At 41.5% G+C, this 17,497-nt stretch overlaps 1 protein-coding gene across 4 annotated transcripts in view; it reads right to left on the bottom strand.

The window, feature by feature from the left end:
- Positions 1-17,497, bottom strand: part of GPR143 (G protein-coupled receptor 143) — a 367,151-nt gene that overhangs the window by 260,433 nt on the left and 89,221 nt on the right. For all 4 annotated transcript variants that reach the window (XM_078657595.1, XM_078657596.1, XM_078657597.1 and 1 more), the window contains exons 6-7: positions 16,430-16,538; positions 4,880-4,997 (exon numbers count right to left, since the gene is read on the bottom strand). In XM_078657595.1, coding sequence (XP_078513721.1) covers positions 4,880-4,997; positions 16,430-16,538 — 227 coding nt within the window. The remainder of the gene's footprint in view (positions 1-4,879; positions 4,998-16,429; positions 16,539-17,497) is intronic.

The raw sequence follows: 17,497 nt of genomic DNA, 5'->3' as shown, positions 1-17,497 counted from the left end.
TTCAAACAGTTTGGGCCTAATGTTTGCCCTTGTATCTTTGAGCTCCAAAGCAATTGTGCCAGAAGGCCCCCTTTCAAGTACAGAGATCCAGCCCCAAAGGAAGTGAACATATCAGCCCATTGCTGCTGGTACACTCAAGTAATTTGATATCTATTTGTCAAGTTATCAGCAAACTGTAACAATAAACTGGGAAACAAAAGAAGTATGCCTCTTCAGTAAGTCTTAAATAAATCTTAAATGTGAATATTCAGACACTTGATTTACCGCAATACAATCTGGTTTTCTTCTCTCACGAGGTTCACTAATCTTATCCTGTTTAAAATGTGATAGGTACATACTTCAACATTTATCAAGATTCTTAACATTATCACAGGCATAGACACAGCTTAGTGAATATAACATTGCAAACACACATTTTTATTTGGTTTTATCTGTCTTGCAACACTATGATAAAATATCTGTCCTTCAAAAAAATAGTTTATTAAATATTAAAGTTGTTATACATTTAGAACAATAATCCAACGTTTGCTTCACCCATTTGCATATATTGCTCAGGCTTTCTCAAACCATAGGCTGTGTAATAAATCAAAAACAAATTTAAATCATAAATCAGCCCCATCTACTTGGATGCATAATTGCTGTACTAAACATTTCATTTGTATATAGCAATTGTAATTTTTATCGTCTCAAAGGGGATATTTATATTGTGCTTTTTCTTATGTACAATGAACATCACATGCACAGCACAAGTCCCCCACCACTAATATATGGGACGTGATAATTGGTAAAACATCTTACTTTCAAAATCTAGATGCAGAAAGCAAGCAAACAAACCTATAACTGTAGGAGGAAGAGTTTCTCCAACCCTACATGGACAGCTTTACCTCCATAATTAAGAAACTAAGCTAGTCTGTGTGCAGTGTTAACAAGTGGTTTGAAAGGAATCGATGCTTTCATATCATCAACAACTGGTATTAAAAAGTGGACACATGGCCTTGTTTTGAAATATGAGCTTTCGGATAACATTGGGATTTCAAAATTAAACCCTGTCATTTTCACCAAAGACACCACTATTGGGCCACTCCCTCTTGTAGTTATAATACACAGCCGTACTCCAAACCAGGGAGGAAAAGCATATAGGGGCCTATTAACAAACTGCATTTTGTAGTACATTTTGCAGTCCTACAAAACATACTACAAAAAGCTATTCACAGACCAATTTGCAGAGTTTACACATCCGCCTCTCCTACCTTTTTTCTATTTTGCGATCTCTGTCCTGATTGTGGAGTCTCCACACACTTAAGTCTATATTTTAGTAGTAAATGTGGGAGAGGCTAGGGAAAGGATGGAAAATGGGCAATACTTACTACTAATGTGGAGAGGAACAGGGAGGAATGCAGGGTTAAGTGCAGGTTAGCGGGGAGGTGAGGAAGGGACTTTTACCCACCCTTCAAAGATGAAGCCCATTGCTATTAAAAAACTGCACTGCACTTCTAAAGTTACTGCAGCCAAAAAAGGACAAAAACAGTAGAAAATTACTCCAGTTCATAGATGGCCTAATTCCAGAATCACACGTAGCCAACCACTGGTACTTCAATACCTTCCCACAGACATCAATGGAGTTAGGAAACTAGAATAAAACCCCATAGGACATTATATTACATTATATTACATCATTTAAAATAATTAAAAATTGAAACAATTATAATATCATGTTTATAAACATATATAAAATAGCATATATTTGTATTTAATTCTAAAGTATCTAACCCAGACCAAGCCGCCGCCAACCTCACCCTATGGCTATCCAACACCGCCGACACCTTAGCACCACTGAAAAAACGTCAAAGCAAACCTGGCAGCAAGAAGGCCTCATGGTTCAACGATGATCTTAAGAAGTCCAAGAAACTCTGCCGCTCCCTTGAAAAGGCCTGGAAAAAGGACCCAACCACCAGCACCAAGGACGCCTTCAAAAACGCCACCCGCATACACCACCAACTAATCCGAAAGGCCAAGAAAACAGCATTCAAGGATCGACTAGACAACCACGCCCACAACAGCAAGGAACTTTTCAACATCGTCAAGGAATTTACCAATCCCTCAGCCAACTCCAACGACATCACCCCCTCTCAAGCCCTCTGCGACTCCCTAGCATCATTCTTCCACAACAAAATTGCAGACATCCACAACAGCTTCGACAACCAACCCGGAGACCAACCCACCCAACCATACGATGAACATTCTCCCCCCCTGAACACCCTTAACGACTGGAACCCAATCTCCACGGAGGACACCATCCGCCTGATGAACTCCATCCACTCAGGATCCCCCACAGACCCATGTCCTCACCACATCTTCAACAAAGCAGACTCCATCATAGCACCACACCTCCGAGACGTCATCAACTGCTCCTTCAACTCCGCAACCTTCCCGGAAAGCTGGAAACACGCCGAACTCAACGCCCTCCTGAAAAAACCCACAGCGGACCCCACCGAACTCAAAAATTACCGCCCCATATCACTCCTCCCTTTCCCGGCCAAAGTCATCGAGAAAGCCGTCAACAACCAGCTCGCCGCTTTCCTCGAAGCCAACAAATCCCTCGACTCCTCACAATCTGGCTTCCGAGCAAAACACAGCACTGAGACCGCCCTCCTCGCAGCAACTGACGACATTCGAACTCTACTGGACAATGGAGACACAGTCGCCCTCATCCTCCTGGACCTCTCCGCTGCCTTCGACACAGTCTGCCATAGCACCCTTCTACAACGCCTCAGAAACATCGGAATACAAGGAAAAGCACTTGATTGGATCACCTCGTTCCTCACCGGAAGAACCCAGAAAGTCCGCCTTCCACCATTCAAGTCCGAGGCCTCTGAAGTCATCTGTGGAGTACCACAAGGATCCTCACTCAGTCCCACCCTCTTCAACGTATACATGAGCCCCCTCGCGGCCATCGCACGCCAACACAACCTCAACATCATCTCTTACGCGGATGACACTCAACTGATCCTTTCTGTCACCAATGACCCCAACACCGCCAAAACTAACCTACACGAAGGAATGAAAGAAGTTGCCGAATGGATGAAACACAGCCGTCTGAAACTGAATTCAGATAAAACTGAAGTCCTCATCTTAGGTACATCCCCCTCTGCATGGGACGACTCTTGGTGGCCGGAAGCCCTTGGAAAAGCACCCATCCCGACAGACCACGCACGGAACCTAGGCGTTATCCTAGATTCTTCACTTTCAATGAACAGACAAGTCAGCGCCGTATCCTCATCCTGCTTCAACATTCTTCGCATGCTCAAAAAAACATTTAGTTGGATCCCCACCGAGACCAGAAAAACAGTCACCCATGCTCTGATCACGAGCCGACTGGACTACGGAAACACCCTCTACGCAGGAACTACCGCTAAACTCCAGAAGAAACTCCAACGAATCCAAAACGCCTCAGCCAGGATCATATTAGGCGTCCCGCGTAACGAACACATCTCTGGTCACCTGAGAGACCTCCACTGGCTACCCGTCAACAAGAGGATCACTTTCCGACTGCTAACCCACGCTCACAAATCACTCTACGACATCGGACCAGAATGCCTCAACTCACGACTGTCCTTCTACACCCCCTCCCGCCAACTGCGCTCTTCCAACCAAGCCCTCGCCACTGTACCTCGCATCAACAAGACAACCATGGGAGGCAGATCCTTCTCATACCTGGCTGCTAAAACATGGAACTCACTCCCCACTTACCTTCGCCTTACCCAGAACCACCTAGCATTCAGAAAGCAACTTAAAACGTGGATATTTGACAAATAATCCTCTTCCCCTCCCTAAGCGCCTTGAGACCCTCTGGGTATGTAGTGCGCTATATAAATTCTATGACTTGACTTGACTTGACTTGATGGCCTTTTTCAAATTTAAATTGAATGTAACAATAAATGTTAGTAAATACAGTTAAATACTTTCAATTAATTGTCTAGCCCACTTTTAATAATTATTACTGCAAGATAGAAAAAATATGTATTTTACCTTGGGATTTTTATATTCAATTTAAACCTGAGAAAAGTAATTTAATATGTTCATATTAATGAAAGATTTATTTCAGAATTCAGTTATTAGTGCTTTAGGACTTGTTCATTAGTTCTAAATGTAGAATAAACAGATAAACTAAGTGACATTATTTTAAAAAACAAATTTACATTAATATTTAACATTAAAATATTTTTGCCAACCTTTTCAACTTTAATAAAAGTTTTTATTTTTCTTTATATTTTACTAGAGGGAGATCTACGCAGTCAGGTAGGAGGTCACTGCACTTTTTGTATTAACATGAAATTATATTTAATCAATTTTAAAGAACTTGATTTGATTTGAAATTATATCCTATGGGGTTGTATTTTCAGTTCCTGTCTCTATTATTCCCTATGTGCAGGTGTTGCAGTATCAGTTGTTGGCCATGCGTGGTGATGGAGTTACTATTGTTTAGTTTTGGTAATTTAACAATTGTAAATTTGGACTCACCTCCTTTTTCAGTGGGCGGAGACATGTTAGTCGACATTTTTGAGTAATTTTACCCTTGGATTTTGTGAACAGCCAAAAGAAGTAAAGTTACTCAAACATGTAAGAGCACATTAAAAATAGTATTGCTCACAGGTGTAAGCTACTTTTACGAATAGCCCTATCTGGTTTTAGTGGGTTAAATTTCAATTCCTGTTAAGTTAGACCTGCTTCACTTGTAGGGAAACTTTCAGGTATTCCTTCCCCCTATTCCTTTTTTTAAAAAAATTGTAAGTTTTGGGAAAGTTTGTAGGACGCAGTATTATGCCACATGGTAAGGAATACTACCATAAAACCCTTGAATAAATTACAGTTATCTTACCATAATAAACCACGTGATGAGTGCTGCATTTCTCACATTTTTCAGGCTGTTTGCGAAGATATCTGGTTGCATTTCAAGGTAGAACAGAAGGCACTCATTGATGATGTTTGATGACCAGCTTTGGGAAGGATAAAAGAAATGCAAGAATTTACTTTAATCCTTGTCCTAGGAAATAGTTACAGCTCTGATTCTGACTTCTGAAAACATATGTGTGTGTGACAATGTATATCCTTATAATATGAGGGAGCACATGGATTTTCAGCAGATTTTAATCAGATAAATCCAGTAAAACAAATGAAAGTGAAAGCAAATAATCTTTAGGGACTTCCGAGACTATAGGTTTTGGGATTTTGCATTTCTGGGTAAAGAATTATATTCAATTGGATTGGTGAAGCCTGTGGCAATTTTGTCAACCTTTAATAACATTTTAAACACTGACCATCACTAAATGATAGATCAGACACTAATCATTAAAATAATATGTTTCACGTGCACTGTTTCCTCTCGGCACTTATTGCAGACAGATAACCTTTTAAATGATATCCCTGATCATAAATCACTGTCCTTCAGCTCCATTTCATAAACAAAATCTTCCTGTGCTTTTGACCGTCCTTAAGTGATGCATAAAAGCAATTTGATGTATTTGATTCTAAACCAATCCAAAAAACTCCTTCTCCAGGATTCTTCCCATTACCTGTCTCTATCTCTTGCCCAATACCTATCTGTCTTAACCCGCCTTTTATGTTATCTTTGTTTCTGCTGCCTCCCACATGCCACTTCTTTCTTTCTCACCTATCCCACGCTCCTGTTTTTTGCCCTCCACCTATGATGACGATCTCAGACAAAGGCACAAAGGGCCTCATTACGATGCCAGTTGGACCGACCGTCTGACCTCCATCATCATAGGCCCTTTCTGGCCGCTGAGGCCGGGAAGCTTCCCCACGCCGTATGATGATGCGACCGCAGCTACCACAGCAGTCGCACCTACGGTGGAGCACATATCCCCAAATATGCTGCTACAAATCCATACAAAAGTCACTGAAAACATGTGAGTTGTACCCACATGCATGACATATGTGGGGATATGCCTCAAAATCCATGTACCCCATTGCTGGAGTGTGTTGGAATATGCACAGTACAGTCAATGGGGATACACACTGCAGGAGGACTTACCTGGATTTCAGGGCACACAGGATCATAGTCATCGGGGTTCACCTGCCCAGGTGAATGGGGGACCTGGAGGAAACGGTCCTTGGCAGAGGCAAATGGAGTGAAGTAGTCTGGAGTGAATATGCACTCAAATTCCTTCGTTTCAAATGACTAGAGGCAGCCAGTCAGACTGCCACGATCGAGTCGTCTGAAAGCATCATAGTTATCTGGACGGTGGTCGAAGATCCCATGACTACCCCATGTGTGCTGTATTTCTCCGACCGCCATCTTAGCGGTTGGGGAACGGCTGTCCGAGTTGGCCCTCTTTCAACAGTCGATAGGACAACAAGATACCAACATTGTAATCGGGCAGGCGGACCAACCACTTCCGAAGAGACCACAGTGGTCTGGCTGCCTCTTACAGGACCACGGAAGCCGGTCTGACCGGCATCGTAATGAGGCCCTTATCACCTCTCAGCTCATCAGTGGCAGGCTTAAACCCTCAATTAGCCTTGACAATGAATTTATTGTAAACCTATGACAATTAGGTCAGCATCAGGACATACTGTAACACATGATGGCAACTAAGATGGACATCTAGAGCTGTGGTAAGAGGTACTAGAATCCAGCATGCAAGTTTCAGTTGGGTCTCATCACTTGGGCTACTTTTGCTATCTATTTTTGAAAGATAAGGCCCACTAAGTCAAGAGTACCATTTTTAAAGAACTCCATGAGGATGCATCAATTTAATAGCAGGCCATAGGTCCTATTAAAGAGCATTCAAAAGGAAAGGATTAAGCAAAAAGATAAATAAATTGAGGAACCTTGGCAACCATGGTGAGAGTATAGCAAACGATAAAATAATATATTCTGAATGCAGTATCAAAAACTGATGATGCTGATATTTGACAATATAAGAAACACAGGGGCATATTAGCCAGAATCTCGTTAAAATTATCGCCGTTTTAGCGGCCAGAAACGGCCACTAAAACGGCAATAATGGGCTTGCTAATATGAGTTATAGAATTCCAAAAGAAGCCCAGGTTAGATGTCCTGCACATCTAACCTGAGCTTCTATTGGAATTCTATTACGCATATTAGCATGCCCCTTATCACTGTTTTAGCGGGTGTTTCCTGCAGCTAAAACAGCGATAATTTTAACGAGGTTCTTGCTAATATGCCCCACAGTTATAGCAAATTCCTAATGTGTATTTTATGATGACACATTTGGATATATGTTTCTTCTAATCTCTCACATATGACTGCACAGCAGATAGTGTTTAATTTGCTATTAACCTAATCAGCACATATAGAAAGATCCCATATTATTCTACTAATGGCGGCTCTCATTAGAAAGAACTATTGGAATGGAACATATAATCAGCCGAATAGGTTGCTTTCTGGTCTTTCAACCTATTAGTAAGTAAAGATTTCATAAAGCATGTGAATGGCGCAGCGTCTTTGCGCTTGCGTCCTATGAGAGAACATAAAACGACCAACTTAGTACGGAGGTGAATATAGTCATATTTTTAACAATTTCCTAAAATATACCTGGTTCTTTTGAGATCTCATAGAAAAAGCATGGTGTTCCAGAGCTTGAGAAAGAAAAGCTTCTGCCTCCCCATCTGGCTTTCTTTTTTTTGGAATGGCCACTAATTTCGCCACACCTGATCTAAGATTATGATTGGAGACACGCCAAGAGAAGATCTAAAAATACAGAAGGCCAGTTTTGTGCAGCACCTTGTCGACCATACACAGAGCCTCAAATGTGACCCTCTCACAAGCAGGTAACCAATGAAGGCCAAAAATGCTCTTTGAGATGGGGCTGAATTTGGGAATTTTTTAAATCAGACGAACTGCCGCATTTTACAATAATTAAAGCTTCAATTGCAGGGGTTTCTGAATTCCTGATATAATGCATTGTAATAATCAATCCTAAAAAGAGCAAGGGCCACGATTACCATTTTCCATATCTAGAACAATATACGGAAAACCTTTTTTTTTTAAATATCCAGAGTAGCTGAAAACAAGAGGAGATAATATGATTAATTTGCTCAGACAAACAGCTGCCCATCAAATATAGCCCCCAAATTCTTCACTTTTCGAGCTAGAGATGGAAGAGGGCCAAGATTAGGGGCCATCATGAAGTATTCCAGAATGAGATGTTGTTGCCAAAGAGGATCACCTCTGTTTTCTTGGAGTTCAATTTCAGACATTTATCTGCATCCAGATTACAATATGTACCATACAGTTTTTAAATGTATTGGTAACCTCATCGACATCAGATGAAATTGACACAACTATTTGTGTCTCGTCGGTGTAAGAGACCGCAGGGAAACCACAGGACCAAATACGTTTAGCTTGGGGGGGTTGACAAAGCTGTTGAAAAGTGCAGGGGATAACTCTGATCCCTGAGGTACCCAAAAGAGAAGAAAAAACGGATTCAAAGTGAAATCCTCAAAAGGAACAAGCTCTTCTCTATTGGATAAAAAAGAGCTAAGGAGGGTCTCTCTCTAGCAATTGATAAGCAAAGAATGATTAACCGTATCATACACAGCAGACAGATTGAGAAGAATCGGCACAGCCCACCCTTCCTTGTCCACCAACATTCAAATCTCTTCTGTAGCAGCCACTAAGGCTGATTGTGTACAATGCTGGTGTCTGAAGCCATATTGCGATGGATCCCAGAGATTGTTGGCAACAGGAAAAGTCATCAGGCCTTCATTTATAGGTTTTCCCAGTATTTCCATAGGCAAAGGTAAGTGGGAGATAAGCCAAAAGTATTTTGTGTCACCTGGATCAATTGAAGATTTTTCTAGAATAGGACTCACTGACGTCTTTTTCTAGGCTACTGGAAATTAGCCTGAAGTAGGAACACTGTTCAGGAGTTTAATAAGATGCACAGAAATCGTGCTGGAAACAATTTGCAACATATAAGGCTGACAAGGGTCCAAAGGAGAACCTGATTTAGTAGTCTTCAGAAGGATAATGTTACTTACCCAGTAAGCATCTGTTCTTGGCATGTAGAGCTGTAGATTCACATGCTCTGCATACTTCTGCCATCTAATGTTGGGTCCGGATGTTTGCAAGTTGTTTTTCTTTGAAGAAGTCTTTCCTTGTCACACGGTAAGGTGACTCCTCCTTTCGGTGATAGTGTGCATGGTCATTGACTCCCTTGTTAAATTGTTTTCCCGCAAAAGGGTGAGAATGGAGTGAGTAAGTGTAGTATAGAGATGTCAACGCGTATAAATGTATAATGAATAACTGCAACAACTACAGGTACCGGGGGAGGTGGGTGGGCGCATGTGAATCAACAGCTCTACATCTCAAGAACAGATGCTTACTGGGTAAGTAACATTATCCATTCGAGGCATGTGTGCTGTAGATACATATGCTTTGCATAGACTACAAAGCAATATACGCCCAAAGCGGTGGCTAACCTGTAGCTGTTGCAGTTGTTTGGAACAGTGTTTTAAGTACTGCATGGCCTACATTAGTCTGTTGACGTTCTAACACATCTATACAATAGTGTTTGGTAAATGAGTGCGGTGTAGACCATGTCGCTGCCTTACATATGTCAGCTAGAGGAATGACACAAAAAACGGCCACTGAAGCCCATATTTTGCGAGTGGAATGCGCTCTAGGCGGTATGGTGAAAGTTATTTTAGCTGTAGCATAGCATGTTTAAATGCATTTAACAATCCACCAGGCAATACCAAATTTTGAGATAGGATTGCCTTTGTGAGGTGGAGCAAATGCAACAAACAGTTGTTTTGTTTTGCGAAAGTCTTTTGTCCTATCTATGTAGTACGGTAAAGCTCTTTTAACGTCAAGCGTGTAAAGAGAACGTTCTGCCACAGAATCAGGTTGAGTAAAGAAAACTGGTGACTCAAACGATTGGTTTATATGAAAAGTAGAAACTACTTTGGGAAGGAATTTAAGGATGGTGCAGAGAACTATCCTGTCATTGTGTATCTTAAAGAAGGGTTCTTCTAAGGTTAACACCTGTAGCTCATCAACTCTCCTCAGTGATGTGATGGCAGTGAGGAAAGCAACCTTTCATGAGAGGAATTGCAAAGGGCACTTGTGCAGTGGTTCAAAAGGTGGCTCCATGAGCCTTGTGGGAACAATGTTGAGATTCCATACTGGGGCAGGAGGAATCCTTGGTGTTATTACTCTTTGTATTCCTTCCATGAAAGCTTTGATTATAGGGACCCTGAATAGTGACATATGTTGTCTATTCTGAAAGTATGCAGCTACAGCTCTTGAGGAAGAGGACTTGCTGTTACCTTTATATGTTGAGGTATTCTTGTCTGGGGATAGGGTTTCAGACCCTCCTCTGTAAAAGGAGTGACGAAAGGAGCCTCTGTTGGACGGAGACTGGAGCACTCCCATGGACTTGGCCAATTCAGTGTCCTTTTTCATCTTCTCTAACGCTTGATCTATGCTTGGATCAAAGAGATGTTCTTTATCAAAAGGTGTATTAAGGATGGATTGTTGAACTTCTGGCTTGAACCCAGAAATTCTTACCAAGCGTGTCTCCTCAGCAAGATTCTAGTATTAACCTCTCTAGCCGCGGTGTCTGCAGCATGTAGAGCACAAAGTATAGAGGAATTAGAAATGAGTTTACCTTCATTTAGTAAGTCCTGAGCCTTAGCTTAATGCTCATCTGGGAGATATTGAAGCTATTGCTCCACCGCATCCCAGTGTGCCCTGTTGTACCTGGCTAAAAGGCCCTGCATATTTGCAATGCACCATTGATTCGCAGCTTCAGCAGCTATGCACTTGCCAGAAGCGTCAACTAACTTGGATTCCTTATCTGGCAGAGGAGCATTTCCTGATGTCTGGGAATTCGCCCACTTACGAGTCTTAGACAATACCAGAGAATCTAATGGTAAGTTGCCCTTGATAAATATGGGGTCTGTAGGGGAAGCTTTATATTTTTTGTCAACCCTAGGAGTCAATCCGCGTGCATTTACTGGGTCCTTAAAAATGTCATCAGCATGTCTCATCATGCTTTAAAAATGAGAAGTGTTTGTGATGACCTGAGTGTGGATCCTAAAATTTCTAACAAAAAATTGTCCTCTAGTGATTCTTTGTGTAATGCCACCACACGATATTTTGCAGCCCTGGCAATGAGTTCTTGATGGGGTGCATTGTCGTCTAGAGGAGATGGCTTAGCGGGGTTAAGGTCTTGATCATTATCTGCTGGGGGATCAATTGTATAATCTGTCCATGGATCAATTGGGAGATGTATCCCCCCCATCATCAGCATTGTCATCATCATGGTGAGATTGTGGAGAATCCTGAGGTGTAATTTACAAGGGATTCTCAGGCGGAGAAGGAGGCTGTGGAGGTGGTGGTGATGGTAGATACAAATCTTGTAAGAAGGGTCCTCATCAGGAAGCTTGCATTTGAGAGGTGGCTTGGTGTGAATGCGGCCGGTCTCAGGGTTAATATATAGCTTCTGTTGCTTTGAATCTGGTGTTTATGAAACAATGTCTATATTTGGATCCCAAGAGGTGTCTTTCTGTTTCGGTGCCAAAGTTTTCAGTGCTGGCATTTTCGGTGCCGGCGTAGGATGGCCTTTCTGCGTGCAAGGTTTCGGCTCCAAAGGTTGTTTGTCTTTCGGCACGGAGGATTTCGGCTCTGAGCCAGACTCGTGTTTGGAATCGGATGGCTTTGGTTCCAAGGAGGACTTTTGATGACTCAGTATTGTGCCAGAAGGCTTGATTTGGTCTTTCAGAGCCGAGCCTGGAGGCGGGGAATCGGAAACGTCTTCTCAGTGCCGACCTTGGCCAGAAGGCAGAGGTGGTCCCAAAGCCTTGTGTTTATTCGAAATAGTTTGTGGGGGCAAGGGGTCTTCGGTGCTCACCTCACCTTGTCCCTGCAGCAGTTCTTCGGCTTCAAGGTCTATCCCGAGCTACGAGTCTGAGTCCTGATTGGAGAAGACTCCCTCCTCCTCCTCCGCTGATGCCCCAATGTCTTTCTGACTGGAATATTCACCGAAGATGTCCGGTGTGTCTTCCATGCTTTGACACTTCATCTCTCGACGTCAAGCCAGACGGTCGCGAAGAGCTTTTTTTTATCGGAACGATCTGCAAGCGTCTCAGTCTTCTTCTTTGTGCTCTGGAGACAAGCACAGTTGCACACTTAATTTGAGCTGGTGCAATGGTACTTAAAGTGGCACCCGGAGCAGAATTTAAACTGAGTCTGATCTATCAACAGAGAGCTGATTCGGCGCGGTTAGGCCCAAAGGCCGACCACGAAGCTTTCCGATCGAAATGTCTGTTCCGTTGTTGAAACAATATGCGTAGAAGTGGGAAACACTTACGAAACAATGCCGTGCAGGGTAGAGGATTGCACGTCGAGGGGAACCCGAAGAACGGTTTCGAACCGGAGCGTAGCAATCCACGTCCGAACCCGATGGTGGAAATAACAATCTAACAATGGAGTCAATGACCATGCACACTATCACAGAAAGGAGGAGTCACTTTACCTTGTGACTAGGAAAGACTGCTTCGAAGAAAAACAACTTGCAAACATCCGGACCCAACACTAGAGGACAGGAATTTGCAAAGCATGTGTATCTATAGCACACATACCTCAAGCATCTTATTACTCTGTCTTCAGTAAGAGGAGTAAAACTATCAAGTATGTTTAGGGCGCAATCTGCATTATAGTGCAACAGCAAAATGTAGAAGAACAAGAAGATAAGAGGAGAATTCCTTGTAAACATGGTTTAACTTTGCTTAAAAAAACTTTGCCAACTTATTTCAGAAGGCTTGATTAGGAGTAAAGATTTGACTATTGTCACAGTTTGAGAGAGTGGTAAGAGTTTAAAAAATGTATCTTGTACAATATTTATCAGTATTTATTTCTTCTATATAGTATTTGTTTTTTCCCAACTAATTGCCACTTTATATTCAGCAATTACTACTTTATATTTATTTTTTTCTTCAAGATTGTAAACTCTCCTCCATCTCTGTTCTTGGGCCCTGCATTTTTGTTTAAGTTTTGTTAGCTTAGGGGAGTACCATGAAGCAAATGGACTTTTCCTGTAACTATACATATTTTTTTCTGGGGCTATTGAGTGACTGCGGAGTCTATCCAGTCAGTCAAATTGGTAGTGGCAGCTGTTTTGGGTCTAATGCACGAACTACATAAATGAATAGGCGTGGAATACTCCGAAAAATTCAGGAATAAGTCATAACTATTCCAAGGGTATGTCACAGTTACCCACAAAAAAACGCTGTGAATTAGGCCCATTCTTTTTTAATTTCTACAGGGAGGTTGAACTTTCTAATCGGCATAACGCAAGCCTCATTAATTCCAAGATAGGCACTGCAACTAAGATAGCAAATTACAGCTCAATAATTTTGAATCAATCATTTACTTGAGGGGCTGAAAGATTGGGTGAAATAAAAAAAAATCTGAAATAACAAGGCAGCAGAAATGCAGGCCATTCAACAACCGATGAAATTCTGAATTGAGAACATATCCTGTTAATAAACACCTTTTGGATTGTGTAATGGGTTTAAATTCTGCATTAAGCTTGGTAGCTTGGACCAAATCTCTGATTGGCTTACAGATATGAGGGCAATGCCCTCTGTTTCTTTGTCTAATGAATTATTTTAATGAGGATGTGTGGTCAGCGGCAGATTTTTACTAGCAGACACATTCATAATTGGAAATGCACTCCATCAGGAATAAGCAACGGCACCAAGACTCATCAATATTTATGTTCTAGATACTGTCAGGGCATTGGGAAGGAAAAAAGACTTCAGTGGAAACTACCCAATGTCCTCATTTGTGTTAGTAAACAACGCGTAAGAGCTGCTGGCAGTAGTGAAAGCTTTTGTGGGGGCACACAGTACAGCGAGTCCTTACATTTAAGTCAAATTGGTTCTCAGAAATTGTACCTTATTTCTGTGATAACCCTTAGACCAGAGGTCTTCAAACTGTGAGGCGCACCCCCTTGGGAGTCCCTGGTGGCATTTCCATGGAGGTGCAAATGCCTCAGTAAGCACTTGTAAATAAAGATTGCCTGGAAGCGCAACTTTCTTTATTATTCACGTTTTTGGACCCCCTTCCTTTACATGGAGCATTGAAGTTAGAGATGAAATATTTCACAGTGAAAAAGGTCGGCCATCTGTTCACATTTCATGATTCTGCAAAGGCCCAGAAATGGTTAAGTAGAACTTTATATGTACTTGCCTGTATTCATTCTTAACATGTTTTTTTGGTCTTTGTTTACTTTAATTATCAGTCATGGGGCATTAGGACAGCTGTGGAAGCGTTTTGCAGTGTTTTTAGCTTACATGTTCTGTTTAATGTATGTACAGAAAACAGGAACAAATGCTTGCAACCAAAATATTATATAAGTACTTGGTTGTTTTTTTTCACCTTCAGGGCAACAGCAAATTAAATAATGCACACACCTTAATTGAAAAATAAATGCAAATTAAACTATTGGGTGGCAAATTTACTCATTTACATTATGAAACATTAATTGGTTAATGTGATGACTGCAGGTGTCTGCTAGTGACACCAGAGTGTCACGGAACTGATACCGCCTTGACGCAGTACAGAATAGTGAGTTTTGTGTTTATAATGCAATGAGATCTCGGCAAGTAACAGAAAGCAGTGTGCATATTTAAGTCTTTATTTTTAACTTATATTACACACAATATAAGATAGGCTCCTGCGCCACACCTCTTCTGAGCGCCTTAACTCCAGGGGCCTCAGAGTAATGGCCCAGGAGAAAGCAGAATACAGCAAAATCCGTGGGTAGCCACTGCTTACTAAATAAATGATAGTAGCAGATTCATAAAGTATACAGACAAACAAAAGCAAAACTCAAAATGTTGATTCACTGTGTAGATGTGAAGGCATTGAAATTGGAGACTAAATATAAATAAATAGTTTGGTATCCTTATCTTGATTCGTGATTAGCAAACGGAATTTTGAAGGGTGACTGGGGGCCGCCACAAAGGAAGCACTGGTATGCACCCACAAAAAGAGAACATAAATTAGGAGCAAAAATATGCTATCAAGAATAACACTTCATCCCTCACAAAATTTTGAAAAGGCTCCAACCGTAAAAATAATGATTTTGACTTACATACATTTTTTTGCTTATGAACTAAATAAAATATTTCATAATTTGTGTGCTAGTTCGTAGTTGTATTCTTGTTTCTGTAATTGTGTGTACTGCTTTAAGTTCAAATCCCACAAATTGTTCGGGCGGGGATCCCTAGCTTCCAGTGGTGATTCAGGGGGGGTCCACAGAAGCTAAAGGTTTAGAACCACTGCTCATTGTAGTTGCATACTAGCCACTGCTCTAAGTCAAGCTTTGAAGGTGTCAGGTGCAGCTCATTATGTACACACCCAGTTTCACATTCCATGTCAGGCATTTCTGCTCAAACCAACTTTCCTACGACAGAGAGCTACGTGGTCAGTATAGCCATAGGAAACAGAATTATGCAAGCGAGGAGTAGCCAGATATTTAGAATGTACGTTAGATTAGGGTTGTATTATTGATTGTATGTACATGGACCGGATCATGATACCATTTTCTGCATTGCACCAGCACAGAAGGGGTCTGAGCTTCATTTTGGAGTCTTGGGCGCATACATTAACTCTAATTATATGTGAGTTAATGCATGTTTTGCTGACAGCAGAGCACAGAAACAAAGGGCAGTAATCTGCTGTTAGAAAACCATGCATTAACTCTGAGGTATTCAAGTAAAGTAGGGGCCCAAGACATCAGAAAGAAGCACGCAGACCCCTTCTGCACTGGTGCAGAGCAGAAAGCCTTGAAAAGACAAAAAAACATCCGTGACAAAAATGTTAGAAGTCCCGGAAGGGACTTCCCCTGTTGTAGGAAGACCTAAAACTAGTGCATGTGTCCAAAAGAGACCAAGCAATTAAAAGAAAATTGTAAGGCAAGCCCTCAAACAACAACCTAGATGTCATGCTTCATCATGGAGGTGCCACATTTGTCAGAAATGATTACAACATCTTCAGAAAGACCCCCAAGACTGAATGGAGCTGCTTACTCCTCCCTTTCCTCCCCCCAGCGCCTTGAGACCCTCACAGGTGAGTAGCGCACTTTACAATTCCCTGATTGATTGATTAGAGTGAGGGAAGGTCTCCCTGATTACAGAGAGCTCTTTTGTGACGAAATGGTGCAGAAAAAGTCACCATGATGAGCCCCCTGGGGAAACATACTTTTCTGATCACACTACTGCCTGGAAAAATGTACTTATCCACTCAGACACAGCCAGAAAAGCTGTGCATGGTCTGTAATTTCAATACATCACAATCCACTTGGACAATGCTGCTCAACTTACAGATAGAGCTATTGATTCACAGCTGTAGTTAAAATGGTAAACTTACCAAATAATGAATATAAGCATGAGTTTGAAAAAGCGAATCTGAATCTCACTGCCCAGCCGCCGCTCATTCTCTGTGTAGATGCCTTGCCTTCCTTTTAGCAGCGAAGCAACTGCAAAGTGCAAAACAATCAATTGTGTAGTTATGGACACATGGCACCAAAAACGAAATGTGAGAAAAAAAGGATTAAATATTAAGTGTGACTCTGACATTTCTGAATTTGTTAATTCACGAACTCTTGTGAGCTGGCTGATATTGTGAAGTAAAACAGAGTATGATGTCTTTCACCGAGACCACATGATGATAGCATACCAGAATATGCAACGTTACAACGAATGCGATACAACGCATTTCATTACAATGCGGTCGTTACAACGACTTGCTGTAGGGGGGCGCTGGATGTTGGAATAGTATAATTTACTATTCCAACTCCAGTCTGTGCAAGAGTAGGGAAGGTGTTGGATTTTAAATCCAACACCTTCTGCCCCCTTCAGCAAGTCATTGTAACAACTTGCATTGTAATGAATTGCGATGTAACAACACGGTCTTTGTAACAACTGCGTTGTATTGGAATGCGCTGTATCACATTCGTTGTAAACGCTGTCTCCTGCATACCAGTGTGCATGACAAAGGAAAAGTACACGACTGAACGCAGGGGGAAATAAAAAAAGTTAAGGGTCATACTCACAAAGGTAAAAATACACATGTATCTTTATTCACATGCACATTAACTGTTACACCTAGGTGTAACTCTCCACTTTCTTGCTAGTTACCATTTCCAAGTGGGGATTTTGACATAGGTGTAGACACACGCCTCCAACCGATAAAATGAGGAGGTGAAGCCTCCTACAACAGAATTTGCAAGTGTAAAATTACTACTAGTAAATTCTCATCTGTTCGTGAAGACCTCCGGCACAGAGGTGGAGACCTCCCTCTTGGAAATTGTAGTGAACATATTTTAATGTATAATATGAATAAAAAATACATTGAAATATGTATTAATTACCTGGACATTTTTAAAATACAATTTTACAGCATATTAACTCCTCAAATTGAATGTTTACTAAATAA

This window comes from Lissotriton helveticus, chromosome 8 (assembly GCF_964261635.1).
Source record: "Lissotriton helveticus chromosome 8, aLisHel1.1, whole genome shotgun sequence".
In the NCBI taxonomy this organism is placed as follows: domain Eukaryota; kingdom Metazoa; phylum Chordata; class Amphibia; order Caudata; family Salamandridae; genus Lissotriton; species Lissotriton helveticus.
The sequence above is the reverse complement of the archived record's forward strand: the minus strand, read 5'-3'. Positions and strand labels throughout refer to the sequence as shown.